This window comes from Notothenia rossii (genome assembly GCF_949606895.1).
Source record: "Notothenia rossii genome assembly, chromosome: 5".
NCBI lineage: Eukaryota > Metazoa > Chordata > Actinopteri > Perciformes > Nototheniidae > Notothenia > Notothenia rossii.
The window spans coordinates 24,145,396-24,160,474 of record NC_136903.1 but is presented as its reverse complement, the minus strand read 5'-3'; the positions used below and the strand labels follow the sequence as shown (position 1 = coordinate 24,160,474).

Sequence of the window (15,079 nt, the reverse complement as noted above, 5' to 3'; positions counted from 1 at the left end):
GGACTAAAAACTATTTTTTAAACCCTTAATAAAGGCCTTTGAATTATTGAGATTATTGGTGTCTCTAACGGTGTCTAGGTAAGCGTAATTTCCCTTTGACAGAAAAAAAGGCTTGATAAAATCATAAAGTTGAATGACATAAGGAAACTGCCATACTAATTTAAATACAAAGGCCACACTCACAACTTTCTCAGCAGCGCACAAGCCCTTTCTCTGCATGTAGTCCTGTCACATTGTGTGAGACTGCTGCTTTATCCTTGAACTACCCGGGAATCCCCCCCCCACTGTCCTCCGTCTCTTTTTCTTCTTCTGCAAAAACAATCCTCTCAGCACACAGAGTAGTGACCAGCTCTCCAAACGCTCTCCAGGGACATTCAACATGGCGGCCTGCAGGTGATTCTAACCATTTGACACAAGGAGTATTTAGAGCGATGAGTCTGCTGCCTGCATGTGCACTGCAGCCCCCTCCTCTTCCTCGTCTTGTTATCTCCGGTAAGTGTTATACACCTGGGAGCCCTGCTCCCTCCTCCTGCTTCACATCTTACAACTGCTTTTGGAACAAGTCTTTTTCAGGGGAAATGGCCTATTTTGTTCTGTTTTGAGGTGACATGTGTGCAACTCTATGGGGAGTATCAGCTTCAGCGCAGTTTATTATGCCAAAAATAACAACTTTCAAATATTGGAAGGTTTTCATATTACTGACAAGAAATAAAGACACTCTCTTTCTTTTTCTCTCTTTCTACACTCCGATCGTGTCTGTTCACTCTCATTTTTCTCTATTTTCCTGCAAGCTGTGAGTCACTGTGAGTGCACACAGACACACACACACACACACACACACACACACACACACACACACACACACACACACACACACACACACACACACACACACACACACACACACACACACACACACACACACAAACACAGTGCTCAGCTGGGACTCTGCCTTTATCCAACAAATCAAACACTGTCTGGTCACAATCTGTTAAAGTCATCCCAACATGCTGACATATTTGGAAATAATCGGAAGATCTTACTAAAAAGATAATGCATTTTTGATTTTTTAGCAGCGGTGATTTTGTTCTTCCTCTCTGTATTTTTTATAGTCATGGATGAGAGAACAACAGTTTCCCTGCTGAACACTGTACTTGTTTGAGAGCAGCTCAATTGTCAATCACTGCATGTGTAAACTGATTGAATGAGATTCACATCCTGTGCATTTTTTTTATTCTGTGACCCATCTGGGTAAATGGCATGCATATGCAGCTCCACTGACGAACAAAAACAAACACATAAGTGCAGCACATGCAGCTACACGTGTGTGTGAATATATTGATAACCGTGTGCTGTTCCCATGGTTCCCCTTTTTAAAAAGAAAATAAGATTCTGAGAGCTGTTTACTCTTGACATGCCCAACATTGGCCTCCTTGTATTCGATACCCTGAAGAAGGTTTACCGTGAATGAAAAGAAATGGACAGAACAAAACAAGTGCAGCTAAATGCGATTGAATCTACAGATTGCACTTTGGGTGCTTATTTCTTACACACCACTTAAGATCTCTACATACACCATATAGATGTGTACGTTTTACTTTACGACAGATGTGCAGGCAGACAAAAAACTGTGAAAATCAGATGAATGTATATATGGCTGTTAATATGAGTCTTTTCCAAAAAGATTGCCAAAGAAAACATTATGCAATGCCCCCCTCCCCACCCCTATTCTCTATTATATGAAAACACAAGGACCACTTGTTCTTCTGAGGATATCATTGAGCTCACTCTTGCACAAAGCTATATTCATCAGAAGCATATTAATTGGGGTATTTGCATAACTACAGAAATGAGTTAATGTGAGGATATCTAAGACATACCTCTGTGTAAGGCTTTTCTTTTTATCAGTTACCTTTTAAGGTGAAGCATATTGTGCTGTTCAGATGAGCAACGCCTTCGAGATCCAACTCGATCACATTGTTTGATTATTTCACTGTCCTGCTAGTCATATGCAATAATAATGAAACAAGAAGCAATTAATTCAGTACAGCTCATTGTCTTGATCTGTATTGTTCAAGCTCTCTAAATAAATAATGCTTTCATAATTTCCTGGCATGCATTTCTGCTGGCACTCTGCAGTGCACATTTGTGGACTGAGCCAAACCCGTTCAGAGATCAACGGAAGCCGCTTAGCGCAAACCAGGTGTTTTGTGAGTACAGGAGGACTTGTTGGATATGGTATGTGGTATTTCTTGGTGTCATCAGTATTGATATATGTATGTTTTATTTAAGGTGCAACCTGTTTGTGTCAGCAGAAAAATAGCAGGGGACCATACTGAATCAACACTGCACCATTTGCATCATCTAATGTTGTGGAAACTGAGGTCATACAGTAGCTTGTTATTTTTTTCTACATGAATTATATGCAAACCTATGGGTCGTTTACAACTGAAACTTGAATACACATTTCTCGATATTGATGGAAAAAAAAAAGAATGAGAAAAGAATGTTTATGTTTATAGTGAAGGAAAAATATATGTGGGGAAGAATGCAGACTCGTCTTTCTCGACAGGAATCAGTGCTGTGAGCTCAGAGTCGACGTACACAGACAATTAGGCACCTGCCGGCTCTAAGGGAACATATGCAGGGGTCAGTGAGAACACATTCACATTACCATAATGACAAACTCAGAGACACGCTGCTGTGTCATCTTTCACTCACAAGCCTGGAGGAAGCTGCTTTGTTGCTAAGCAAATAAAAATATTCTGTGAAGACCAGAATTGTAATATTGTACATTGAATGGCAAAGCTAGTTCTATGTTCTGCTTTCATGAGATCAGAGTGCGGGTGTCTCAGGTTGGCTAAAGAAGTCTTTGATTGAAACCCATAAATCAGGGGACACTGGCCCCTCGAAGAGTTGCAATTCCATTAACAGATTTAAAGTGTCAAGAATTAGCACTCAAACTTCAGCATTTCTCTTTCCTGTGTTTACAAAGGTTTCGGGACTTAACTTCCATTAGTGACCTGGAGTTAATGAGAGCTTTTTCCGGGAGATGTTTATCAGTGAGGGATTCAATGTTTTCAATTTGTCTTTATCCTCATCTTTATAATGCTACAGTTTATCTGACAGTCATAGTCACAGCTAGGTTACTTTACACATTAAGATTTTAAACACAAAAAGCTAATAAGAACGACAACCACCTTACTGCAACAACAACATGTAAGTTACACATTAATGCCTCAGTGTAAATGTTACTATTACTAACACTCATGCGTGACTGAAGTTCCACTTTAAACAATTTTTCTCTTCTAAGGATGCTGGTAAAAAAAAATTCTCTGTCATAAATCATTCAACATTGAAGAGCCAAAGAAAGGGAAATATTAGAAGCTTACAGGGGAAGTAGAATTCTACTTTTAAAACTCTACGGTAATTTGTCTGATAATAATAACACGCTAAAAGTATCATTTTAAAGGCAGGAATATTTTGCATGGTGTGATGGAAATCTGTCAATGAAGGGAACAAACAAATTAGACTTGTCTATGTAAGTTCATTAGGCTTCTGCGCAGAAGGATCCAACTCAGCAAGCAAAAGCAAGTCAGGGTTTTATATGTATTAGTACAAAGGATCAACAGTTTCAAAGATGAAATCATATAACAGGGAACAATTAACAAATACAGTCGTAAGAAAGGACAAGTTGTTAAAGAGCAGAGAGCCAACAGTACTTGCTTTAAGGGGCTTTCCATAAAACAAAGGCACACTCTTGTCATAGTACACAGGAAAATAAGTTAATGACATCCCGGGTTATACTTCTGCCTACATCGTACGCATGTGATATACTTCTGATGATTAGTCATGCACAATTATGTATCGTCTGGGCCACAAGTTGAAACCATAGGTTGAAACAGATGACAAGTTCATCCACAATGTCATACACAAGACTATAAGTAACAAGAAGTAACAGTCAACACATGATCATTTTCATTTTTCCACCACACATGGGATTGTAACTTTACATTTAGTAAATTATCAGAATACCTTCCTTTTTAAAAATAAATTATGACTGTTTTGGCCACACTATGGCCAGATTTTAGCCAATTGTTTCAGTATGATTTATTAGTGTTCCAAATTCTCTCTGTGTCGACGTATTTCCTCTGTGATGCAGGTACAAACTCAGAAAACTAAAATGCTACACAGATAAGCAATAGTTTCTCATGACCTCTGACATTTCTGTAGGTGTTATTAAGCAGGACTCTGGTCACACATACTGCTGCTGTTTTGTCTTCTTAAACTTTGTAGCAAGCCCAGAGAGAATGTTGCCATATATAAGTGAGAAGTGACTATATGAGATGAAGGCAAATTGAATACATGTTTGCATGTTATTTGTAATTAGAACATTGTTTCAATCATCTTCTAACACACACAAACACACACACAAACACACACACACACACACACACACACACACACACACACACACACACACACACACACACACACACACGCGCGCGCGTGCACACACACACACACACACACACACACACACACACACACGATGTATTGTTGAATAAAACATTCCTTAAAATAACCATTTGGTCCAATAGAGGGAACTACAATATTTCCTTCTTTTTGAAGTTTCTCAATCATATTGAATTCCAAAGCACTGTGTTTGCATTCCCCTCAGGTAGAGTTTTAGTATAAATGAAGCCTCACATCATCATATTTTGTTATCTTTTAACTTCTTTATATTATACTAAGACTGTAATACATGGTAACCACACAATGCTACTTATTTTATACTTCAGGATACATGAAGAGCCATCCAAACAAGAATTCAGTATCACAAAACTCATTCATTATAAGGCTGTACATAACCTTGCCCCTACATAAATCACTGCCTTTCATTTTACAAACCTACAAAGACACTCAGATCCTCCAACACCTTTCTTTTGAAGTGCCCGACGTATATCACAAGAAATCTGGGGAGGCCGCTTGGATCTTAGAACAGCAAACTCCATTGGAATTTTCAATAGTAAATGAAACCTATCATTTTAATTTGGCTTTTAATTTGGGGTAATTTTAGTGGTATCACTGTCCATGTTTGATTGTGTTATGGTTCTGTGGTATAACTCTTTCTGTATGTTTATAACTTTTTTTAATTATGTTGTAACTTATGTTACTCTGTAAAGCACTTTGGGCTGCATCTTGCATGAAAGATGCTATATAAATAAAGTGTATTGTTATTATTTAAAAAAAACAATCAAGACACTGATTCCCCTCTATTTCCCAGGTGTTGCAGCTGCCCCTGTGAATCCTTCAAGGACCCTCACAGGTCCCTGTCAATATTAGGTGAAGCACTGCACTATATAACCTTCACATTTTTTCTTTATGGAAAAATGTGTTTATTTAAGTTAAAGACACAGTGCTTTGTCTCTGCAGCTTGTGTTCCTGTAAACTCCTGGTAGGTGGAACAGCCTGCCACGGGGAACAGTTACTGCAGTAGAGGGGGTGGAGGAGTGTTTTTCATTGACTTAAATCACAGAAGAAAGGTCTGGCAAGAAAAGGGGCTTTAACAAGAGGAGTTCATCAGATAAGAGTGGCACTTTTATTTCCTGAAGGAATTTTTGTTGGAGGTGTCTGGTCATAGAGATCATAAAAAGAAAAGCGGGGGAAGGGGAAGATATTCTCAGAAAGCTTCTAGTCTTTGCAATGTTGATATTTTTATATAAACTAAGAAACCTTCGAGAGATAAAAAAGGAGCAATAGGTCTGCAATTGCTTTATCTAACGTTAAGAGTGGTGAAATAAAATGTTGAAGGCTTTATTTTACATTAAATTAAGTCAGTTGTGCACAGTGTATCTGAGAAGTAACATGTGACAGCATGCAGAGCATCATTTGTCAGCCTTTCAAAAAACAACTCTTAATCATAGTAACAGTTCATACGTGTTGTATTTATATATTAATATTATTAATTATGACTAATGCAATCAAAAGTAAACCAAAAATTCATCTGCAACAAAGTATTGCACTACATCACTGCACATGTCTTTGCTTGATTTTCATTTATGGTATGTCCAAGAAATGTACTTGCTTTGTTTATATTATTTTTGCATCTTATAAATATTAATTAACAGACATCTTGCAGTGAATTAGTAAACTGTAATATTCTTCATTGCACTCTGTGTGACTAAACAAAAAAATAAATGTATTAGGTTCAAAGCATATTTTCTCACACCTTAATATCCAATGAGTATGCTAAAGAGAGCAGTCACGAAGACTTAAAAATCTTCCCAGCTCAGAAGAACTTAATTGCCTTTAAATGTTACATTTCAGGCCTGTTGAATGAACAAATCATATGTGATACTATTCAGTATGGCAACGTTGATAATGGAGGACAAAGCATGTCTCTGTATTTCTGATTTTTTGTATCTGCAGACTGTGAACCCATTGTTGCAGTATTGCAACACTGACTCAATGACTGGAGGCTCAAGGTTGCAATTCCTGTGTGAGACTCAGTCACTACACTTGCCGGCTTTGATGGACTATACAGCCATCTGTAAAACAATAACAGAGCAGATCTGTGTGAGTGTGCTGGTTGAGGCCACATGGGTCAGCTTCTGGTTACTTCAATGGCAGCAAAGATGGCAAAAGTTACAGATACTCGTGTTTAAAACACATGGTTAAAGTAGAAGTACTGACTAAACTTCTTTACTCAAGTAAAAGTAAAGTAGTATGGGATTCGAAATGTACTTAAGTAAAAAGTACCCATAACTACCAACTGTTTTAAAGAGTAACTGATCTCCCTTTATATTAATAGAACAATAATGTAATTGTTATATGAATGTTTCTATGCTGAACAACGGCAACATGACAAAGTTCTCATTGGTCCCTCTTCTTTGGAGAAGACCAGGAAGTGATGGATACACAGATCGTGTTAAAATCAATAGGCACACAACACTAAATAATAATGATCAGACACACAGATTAAAACTAAAGTAACAAACCTCTTTTGAAAATGTAAAAAGTAGAAAGTACAGGTATTTGTGTTAAAAGTAAAAAGCATGAAGTCGTCAGAAAAATAAGTACTGGAGTAAAGTACTGATACCAGAAAATATTTAAGTACAGTAAAGTATTTGTACTCCACTACTTCCCATGAAGTATGACTGCTCACACAAAAACATTTATATTTTAAAAACTGCAAAAGTGTACTTTAACTCCACTAAATGTATTGTTTACCTTGAGTTAATTTGAAGATTTGGATAAATGATTGGAAATGCTAAAAGCCCCACTTAAATGGAGTAACATTTACATGGCCAAGTCATTAAAACTATCTCCACCTTCACCAGGTTTGATAAACACATTAATGGTTCAATGAACGTAATCAAAACATATAATATATATTATTTGGAAAAGGGCCATTCTGCATAATGATTACTTTTACTTGTGGCCCTTTAAGTATATTTACAAGGACATCCAAATGAACATAACACAACTCCTATTCTTCCAGATAATACTGTTGGAGCTATATCTCTTTATATTATGTTTTAATACTTACAAATATATTTTCTTGCTGTTTCTCGTGTTTATTGTAAATGTATTCTTAGTTATTGTCATAAGTTAAAGTAGTTTATATGCTTTTATTTTGAAGGCATGTTTGGGCACTGGGTGATTAGAGCACCTGGTGTAATTGTATTGGACAAATGCCCCATACGTAATGGAGAATATAGCTAGAGCGATTCAAAAAGTGGAGAGGTGGTCATATAACTGGGGATTCAAAATGTCAGAAAGCAAGTCATGCTACATACAGTATATTTACAAATAAACGCAAGATTGATGGCCAACAACTAACACTATATGATCGTCCAATGACAAAGGTGAATGAGTTCAAATACCTAGGACTGTGGTTTGATAGCAAATACACATGGAAAATGCATATTAATCAAGTGGAAACAAAATGCAAAAAAGTATTAAATGTATTGCGAGCTGTAGCTGGATGCAACTGGGGGCAGACAAACAAGCATTAATGGACATTTACAGATCAATTATGAGGTCCACAATAGACTATGGTTGTATAGACAGTGTATGGAGCAGCAAAAATTGATAGAATACAATATAAAGCATTGCGGCTGTGTATTGGAGCGATAAAGTCATCCCCTATGCAGTTCTGATAGAAGCAGGAGAGACACCTCTGGAGATCAGAAGAGAGAAACTTGCTCTGTCATACTGGGTCAGACTACAAGGAAGTGGAGAGGAAAATATTACAAACAGAACACTACAGGATTGCTGGGAATATGCAAAGTTCCAGGGGCGTGGGTTTGGCTGGACGAGTAAGGAGAGAACGAGGGCATGTGGAGTGGAGACCATCAGGTTTGCCAAAGCAAGCCCATTTAGCAGTGTTCCCCCATGGCTTTTCGCAGAAGCTAATATAGATGTGAGTATCGTAGAAAGGAAAAAGAGTGGCAAATAAATGAAGTGGGAATTAAAACAATGCATCTGAATGAAAAGTATTACAATTACCTACACATTTACACAGATGGTTTTAAGAACAAGGAAGAGTGTGTTGGAGTTGGTACATACATCCCAGACTTTAAAATATCGATCTCAAAAAGAGCGTCTGATCAATTATCAGTGTATACAGCAGAAATGCTGGCAGTAATAATAGGATTACAGTGGGTTGAAGAGGTCAGACCAGACAGGGTGGTGATATGCACAGATTAATTATCCATATTAAAAAGCATACAGTCAACAACAACTGTCAGAGAAGACATTCTCATAGAACTTAATCATAGCCTGTTAAGACTGCACATGGTGGTATAGATCTTCAGTTCTGCTGGGTGCCTGCACATGAGGGGGTAAAAGGGAACGAGTGTGCTGATAAATCAGCAAAAAGTGCCCTACAAAAGGAGATAACATTACCAGTTCAACTTGGAAAAGAAGAAGGAAAAGCAGTAATTAAGAAGAAAGGGATGGAGATCTGGCAGAAAAGGTGGGAGAAAGACCAGAAAGGCAAAGAGTATCATAAAGTTCAAAAGACAATTACAATTAATATGTATAAAGAAAGAAACAGAAGGGAGAAAATCATGATAGCTAGACCCAGACTGGATCACACAGCATTGAATGGTACGCTGCATATCATGAGGAAAAGTGACAGTGACAAGTTTAGGAACTGTGGAGTTAAAAAAACATGTAGAAACATATCTTGTTACAATGTGACATCTATACAGCTGAAAGAGAAAAACTAAAGGCTAAAGTTAAAGAGGTAACGAGGGAATGGAGTGTGGTTGGTATTTTGGGAACAAAAGGAGAGGGAGAAAGAGCTACCAGAAAGGCACTGTTTACCTTTCTGAGTGAAACTGGGGTAGGAAAAAGAATTGAACATTAGGTTAGAACAGATCATAGATTTTTATTTTGTTTTATTTCATTTATTTTATGTTTTTCGTTGATTGATTTATTTTTTGTTTAGATCATAGATATACATCCATGAGTTAAGAGATGGAATGATATGATGATTCACACTCATGTACAGTAGGTGGCGGTATGCACCTTTGAAGTTGTTTGCAATTTTTACCAGCGTTTTCTTTGAGGAACAAACCATAGGAAACCTGTATCATTACCCAGCGTAAGACTCGCTAACTGGTGCCTCAGCAGCGGCAGTGCTAAGTTAATTATCAGTTTTATTTCTATATGATTTTGGCCGCTACAGATACATAGGGTCTTGTTTGAAACCTTTCCCAGCATTGGAATAGGCCATGTTCTTATTGGCAATAGGAATGCATTTCTAAGAATTCCATTAAACAAATCATGTCACGCTGACCTAATACTTTTGTTCTTCAACTTTAGTAACATTGTAATGCAGGATTTGTACTTAACATACATTTTAATACAGGATTTGTACTTAACATACTATTCCTACACTATGGTATTTCTACTTTTTCTTCAGTACAAGATAAGAGTACTTCTTCCACCTCTGCTCATACATTTCAATGTATTTATTTACAGAAAACACATAGCCTTTTGCGCGGAACCTAAGTTGTGTGTCCTGTTTCCAGATGGTCGTCTGAGGTCGGTGGAACTCTTGTCCGACACTATTTTGAATCCGTGTGGAAACAATCAGCTGGCCTCAGTTGGCTCGTAACGCAGTGTAAACTGTTTATTTATATGTCAATATAATAATGTTTTAGAGGTGTCGCTCTTCACTGACACTGTTACAGATACTGTTTGCTGAAGCGAGAAGCATTATCATCAGCTCTGGGCTAGCATCGCAGCTAATGTTTCTCCAGTAAGTTAATAACCATGTTAGGCTTTTTAACGCCACAAACTCGTAATGTTAAAGTATTTATCCAGGTGTTTATACCGACAACTCGACATATATGTTCCTCAGCCAACTGTCAGTCTGAGGAGTATGTCCGCAAGTTTATTTTAGAAAACACGGAGATAGCTGGACAGCAGAGTCTGACCCCACAAGTCAAACTGAGGCTGTTCACTCCTAACTGTAGATTCTGGAGAGAAAGACCCGAGCTTTGGCCTTTCGAAGACCCCTACTGGGCCATATACTGGCCAGGAGGACAGGCACTCTCAAGGTAATATTCTAGCCCGTCAATGGCACAGTTTTATGTGCGTGAGTTACAGAGGTGGGAAGTTTATAAGTACAGTGCTTAAGTACACTTTTGAGACACTTGTGCTTTACTTGATTATTTCAATGTTATGTTTCTTTGTACTCCACTACAATTCAGAGATAAATTGTGTACTTTTACTTCACTACATTTATTTAGTACTTTTTAGTTACTTTAAATATTCGGATTAATGATGTGAAATATAATCAACACTTAAATCAGACTTTAGTTACGCCTGGAGTAAATTCACAAGCTACCCTGCAGTATACAAAGTCATTAAAACTAGCTGCACCTTTGTTGTGGAGCAACCTCTGAAGTTGGGCCGGATGTCTTCGAGATCTTCACAACACTATGTTAACACTTATTTAACTTTCAAAGAATCAACAGAGTCAAAAGAGTTCCAATAGAATAGAGTTTACTGAAGATTCAACAAAGTACAGCAAACACGAGTCGGTCCATGGAGTGACTGCCTTTACAATGTTCAGGCTTCTTCATATTCATTTCTTACCAGCTGTTGTGCCTTTCTTATGCGTAGGTGGGTCTCTGGTACCAGACACCAGGAGGGTCTCAGGCCCTCCTTCTTGACCTTGACTTTCTCTATCACGTAGACACCATTGTTTTTTCCACCATCCACCATTCCCCTACTCAATCATACTTTGTTTGATATTCTGGCCTAGGTCATTTTTAATGGTGTTTTGACCATGCTATCTTTATCTGCCAACTCCCTTCCTAACTAAACAGGTGCAAGGATTCCCAAAATGAGAACTTTCCACAGATGAACAGTTCAGTCAGACAACTCACGTGTTTATTTAACATGTTTATTAGAAGCAGCATATAGTTGAGTTTGGCGTCTCGGCTGGGGTCTCATCACTCCACAGATATACATAGCACGATGAGTGATGATTAAATAACTAACCCCCGAGCCTACAGGTGGAAGCTGGGGTGGTGGTGGGGCAGACAGGCAGCAGCGACGTAGAGGTAGCTGCAGAAAAGCAGCAGCAAGCAATGCATGGAGAGAGATCTGACAGGTTAAATAGAGCGGCATATTAAGGAGACTTTGTTTGGTTGGTTGTAGAGTGGCAAGGGGCGTTATGTATGAATGCAGCATAAGTGCTCGAGTTGGCTGCCTGAACTAGCTCATAGGCTTCGCCCCATTTACCGTATGCGTTTCTGAGCACGCATGCTTTGAATGATTAGGGTTGTTATATAATATGTCCCATACACACACAAAAATATATCCCACAGCTTTTCACAGCTCTGATAACACTTGCATCAATAATTATAATCAAAACATATCATATATATATTGTTATGAAATGGACCAATCTGCATAATGAGTACATTTGTTACTTGAAGTATGCAGGACTTACTTGTAACAGAGAATCCCTATACTCTGAGTACTTCTACTTTTACTTAAGTACAAGATCTGAGTACTGCTCCCACCTCTGCAGTTAAGTGTAATGCAGCGCCTCCTCTGTGCAGGTTTCTCCTGGATAACCCTGCGGTGTGTCGGGGGAAGAGAGTTCTGGATCTGGGCAGCGGCTGTGGAGCCTCAGCCATCGCTGCAAAACTGAGTGGTGCCACTCATGTTGTTGCAAATGACATTGACACTGGTATGTATGCTTAGCTGTCTCCGGAGGTTACATTCTTACAATACTTGTAATACTTGTTATCTTCTAATATACAAAATGTAAAAACACACAAGATTAAACAAGTGAATAATAAAATCAAAACTTAAAGGTGGGGTAGGTAAGTTTGAGAAACCGGCTCGAAATACACTTTTTGTTATATTCCATGGAATGTTCTTACCATCCCGATAGCAATGAATATCTGAAGTGCTTTGACAAAAAATCCATTAATTAATCTGTGGAAGCCGTAGTACTGTAAAAAGCACGACCAATCATTTTAGCCGGCCCGGCTAAAATAACTGGATGCCTTACCTGCCTGTCAGCCTTCCATCTGTGCACAAACTTATCTCGTGCCCTCATTGGTCATGTGCGCGTTTGTGTGTGTTGGAGGAGGGGCTCTGTAAGGAAGTGGCAGATTTTTTCCGGCTGTGTATTTTCAAATTCTAGCGTACTCGGGCTAGTTTCTCCAAAATTACCTACCCCACCTTTAATCAATGTATTAAATGAGACACATACAATTACATACAATAATTGCATCATGATGACTTAAACTGAATTATCCCTTTTCCAAAAAAAAGTCTTGAATTATAAAGTAATAACGCTCATGGAAATATAGTTCCAATCTATGCTGTCTCAGTGAGTCATGTGTCAAGCCATTGTAGGTCAAAGGTCCTAAAAGGTTAATTTCTACACATGGGAATTGTTCCATTGTCTGGCAGTCAAGCCTCTCAAGGTCTGAGATCCAGAAGACTCCTCTTTTCCTGTTCAAAGTTAGCAAACACAATTAATTTCCAGGTTGCACAAGGTGAAGAGTTCAACAGTTCACAGTAGTCAAAGTTGAGTTTCCTGGTAAGCAATTTCCAAGTAGTTCTTTATTTGATTAAATCAAATTATAGCCACTTAAATACATTTTTTGATGACTGATACAAAATTCTGAGGGCAAGTATTTAATATCTTTAATTGAAGATGGTTCATCTTTAGGTCATAGACAACACATTGTTAAGTGTGATTTGGGCCACAGGGATCCTTATCTCAACTTCTGGTGTTTACCCAGAGACAACATCACTTCCCAGACCTTGAAAAGCAAAAGACAACGGAGCAGTGACAACTATTTTCTTGCAGCTGTGGACAAACTGGTCTGGGAAACCATATTGTTGTGCTTTCAGTTTTATGAGGGTCTGAGTTGGCCAGGTGCGAGCCATAACAAGATACTGCAAACCATGAGCAACTGCCCACTGCAGTGTTTCCTAACTAGATAATGAATGTTTGGGTTCACTAAAAGGCAGGGATTAGATAAAAAAAATCATAACTTTATTTCGTTTAAATTTTCCTTACATTAAGGTAACTGCTCTATTAAAGTAAGCCTACATTTCTTTCAAATGATTACTTGAAAACCTAAAAAGCGACTTAAGGTCTAATGTGGAATGTCTTAAAAAAAGGAACAAGACTGCAGTCATCATATTAAAGTAGGATTAAGAGTATTTTAAAGTAAAACAGCATGATTGAATAAATACAATACATTTCAAATGAATTCTAACTGGAAATCATGTTGATATAATCAAGGAAATAATCACAGCTGACTGTTTTGATGAGTTTGTTTTATCTCAAGATTTGCTTTTATTTTAAAACGTCATTCATTTCAATCATGAACGTGTTTTTTTTTTTTTTGTATGCCAGATGTATGTGACATTTTAAAGGTTAGAGATACAGTTATGTTTACACCTTTCGGAATCAAAACCGTTGTCAAAAACTAAAGTAATAACAGCCATCATTTAATATAATGCCTGTGTTGTGGTCAGCCGGTGCAATAGAAGCTAACATTTCTAATATGCCTGTTTGTGTTACAGTTGCAGCTGTTGCCACCCACATGAACTGTGAGTTGAACGGCCTGCCGCCGCCTGTTTGTCTGACCAACAACATGATCGGTTCGCAGCCCGAGGGCTTCGACCTAATCCTCCTGGGGGACATGTTTTACGACGAGGCCCTTGCCACCAGCCTTCACAGCTGGCTGGACCGCTGCATCAAAACCCACGGCACCAAAGTCCTGATCGGGGATCCTGGAAGAGCCCAGTTCGAGGAACACGGCATCCGACGCCTCCTGCATCAGCTGGCTGAGTTTGAGCTGCCCAAGTCTGTCAGAGAGGAGAACTACGGTCTGACCTGCAGCAGCGTTTGGTGCTACCGTCCTGAACTCTAAGGACCGGAGAGGATCCTCTGTGATTTGTGATGTCACATGTTCACACCTCCCAGTACCGTGTGAGGTGTTATGTGATTACTCTGTAGTAGTTTTATACAATCAGGGTCACTTTGTTGTCACTTGGAAATCTGTATGACCATCAGCATCTGAAAGATCTTGATGATTTAGCGTGTCACTGGTGACTTCCTCCACATTCTTGCTGAACACTTTGATATTCAACAGGACAGACCAGCAGAAACTAAAATGAAAGGAAAGCCAATCTGATTTACGACAAGGGTTTACAATTCTAATACTGATAAGGAACCAGACCCCAAGACGCAGTCCTGTCTCAAGAAAGTACTTTTAGAAGTTTCACACCTTCAAACCCCCATTTCCCCTGCTTTCTTTTCCTTTTGTCCTCATTTCCACATGTCCCTTCAAGTGATCCGTCCTGACCTGCTTTGATGATGTGTATTTTACTGATTTACTTTACAAGGAGATATACAAATGCATGTGTAGACATATATATACGCACCTATGTATAAGTGTTTGTCATTGTTAAAAAGGTTGACATCTATTCGGTTATGTTGTGATTTAATTCCTTTTTAATTCAACTGATCAGGTTTTATTGAGTGATTGCTATGAAAACTGTGGTACCGTTGTTT

The 15,079-nt window shown here is 38.4% G+C and overlaps 1 protein-coding gene across 4 annotated transcripts; it reads left to right on the top strand.

Annotated features, from left to right (window-relative positions):
- Positions 1 to 350: 350 nt before the first annotated feature.
- etfbkmt (electron transfer flavoprotein subunit beta lysine methyltransferase) lies at positions 351 to 14,991 on the top strand. 4 transcript variants are annotated; one of them, XM_079679981.1, is made up of 4 exons: positions 10,023 to 10,276; positions 10,494 to 10,577; positions 12,093 to 12,223; positions 14,086 to 14,991. In XM_079679981.1, the coding sequence occupies exons 1-4, from the start codon at positions 10,266 to 10,268 to the stop codon at positions 14,433 to 14,435; spliced, it is 576 nt and encodes a 191-aa protein (XP_079536107.1). In that variant the 5' UTR covers positions 10,023 to 10,265; the 3' UTR covers positions 14,436 to 14,991. The 4 variants fall into 4 exon arrangements, with proteins under 4 accessions (XP_079536108.1, XP_079536106.1, XP_079536107.1 ...); XM_079679982.1 differs by lacking the exons at positions 10,023 to 10,276; positions 10,494 to 10,577 and adding an exon at positions 351 to 492; XM_079679980.1 differs by having other exon boundaries at positions 10,020 to 10,577.
- Positions 14,992 to 15,079: the final 88 nt, after the last annotated feature.

What these genes read in the sequence shown, in the direction of transcription:
- etfbkmt (XM_079679980.1), top strand. Translation starts at nt 10,291, where the DNA reads ATGTTAGGCTTTTTAACGCCACAAACTCGTAATGTTAAAGTATTTATC. An exon ending in GGAGGACAGGCACTCTCAAG is followed by an intron (nt 10,578 to 12,092) that starts GTAATATTCTAG and finishes TCCTCTGTGCAG; the next exon opens with GTTTCTCCTGGATAACCCTG. An exon ending in TGCAAATGACATTGACACTG is followed by an intron (nt 12,224 to 14,085) that starts GTATGTATGCTT and finishes TTTGTGTTACAG; the next exon opens with TTGCAGCTGTTGCCACCCAC.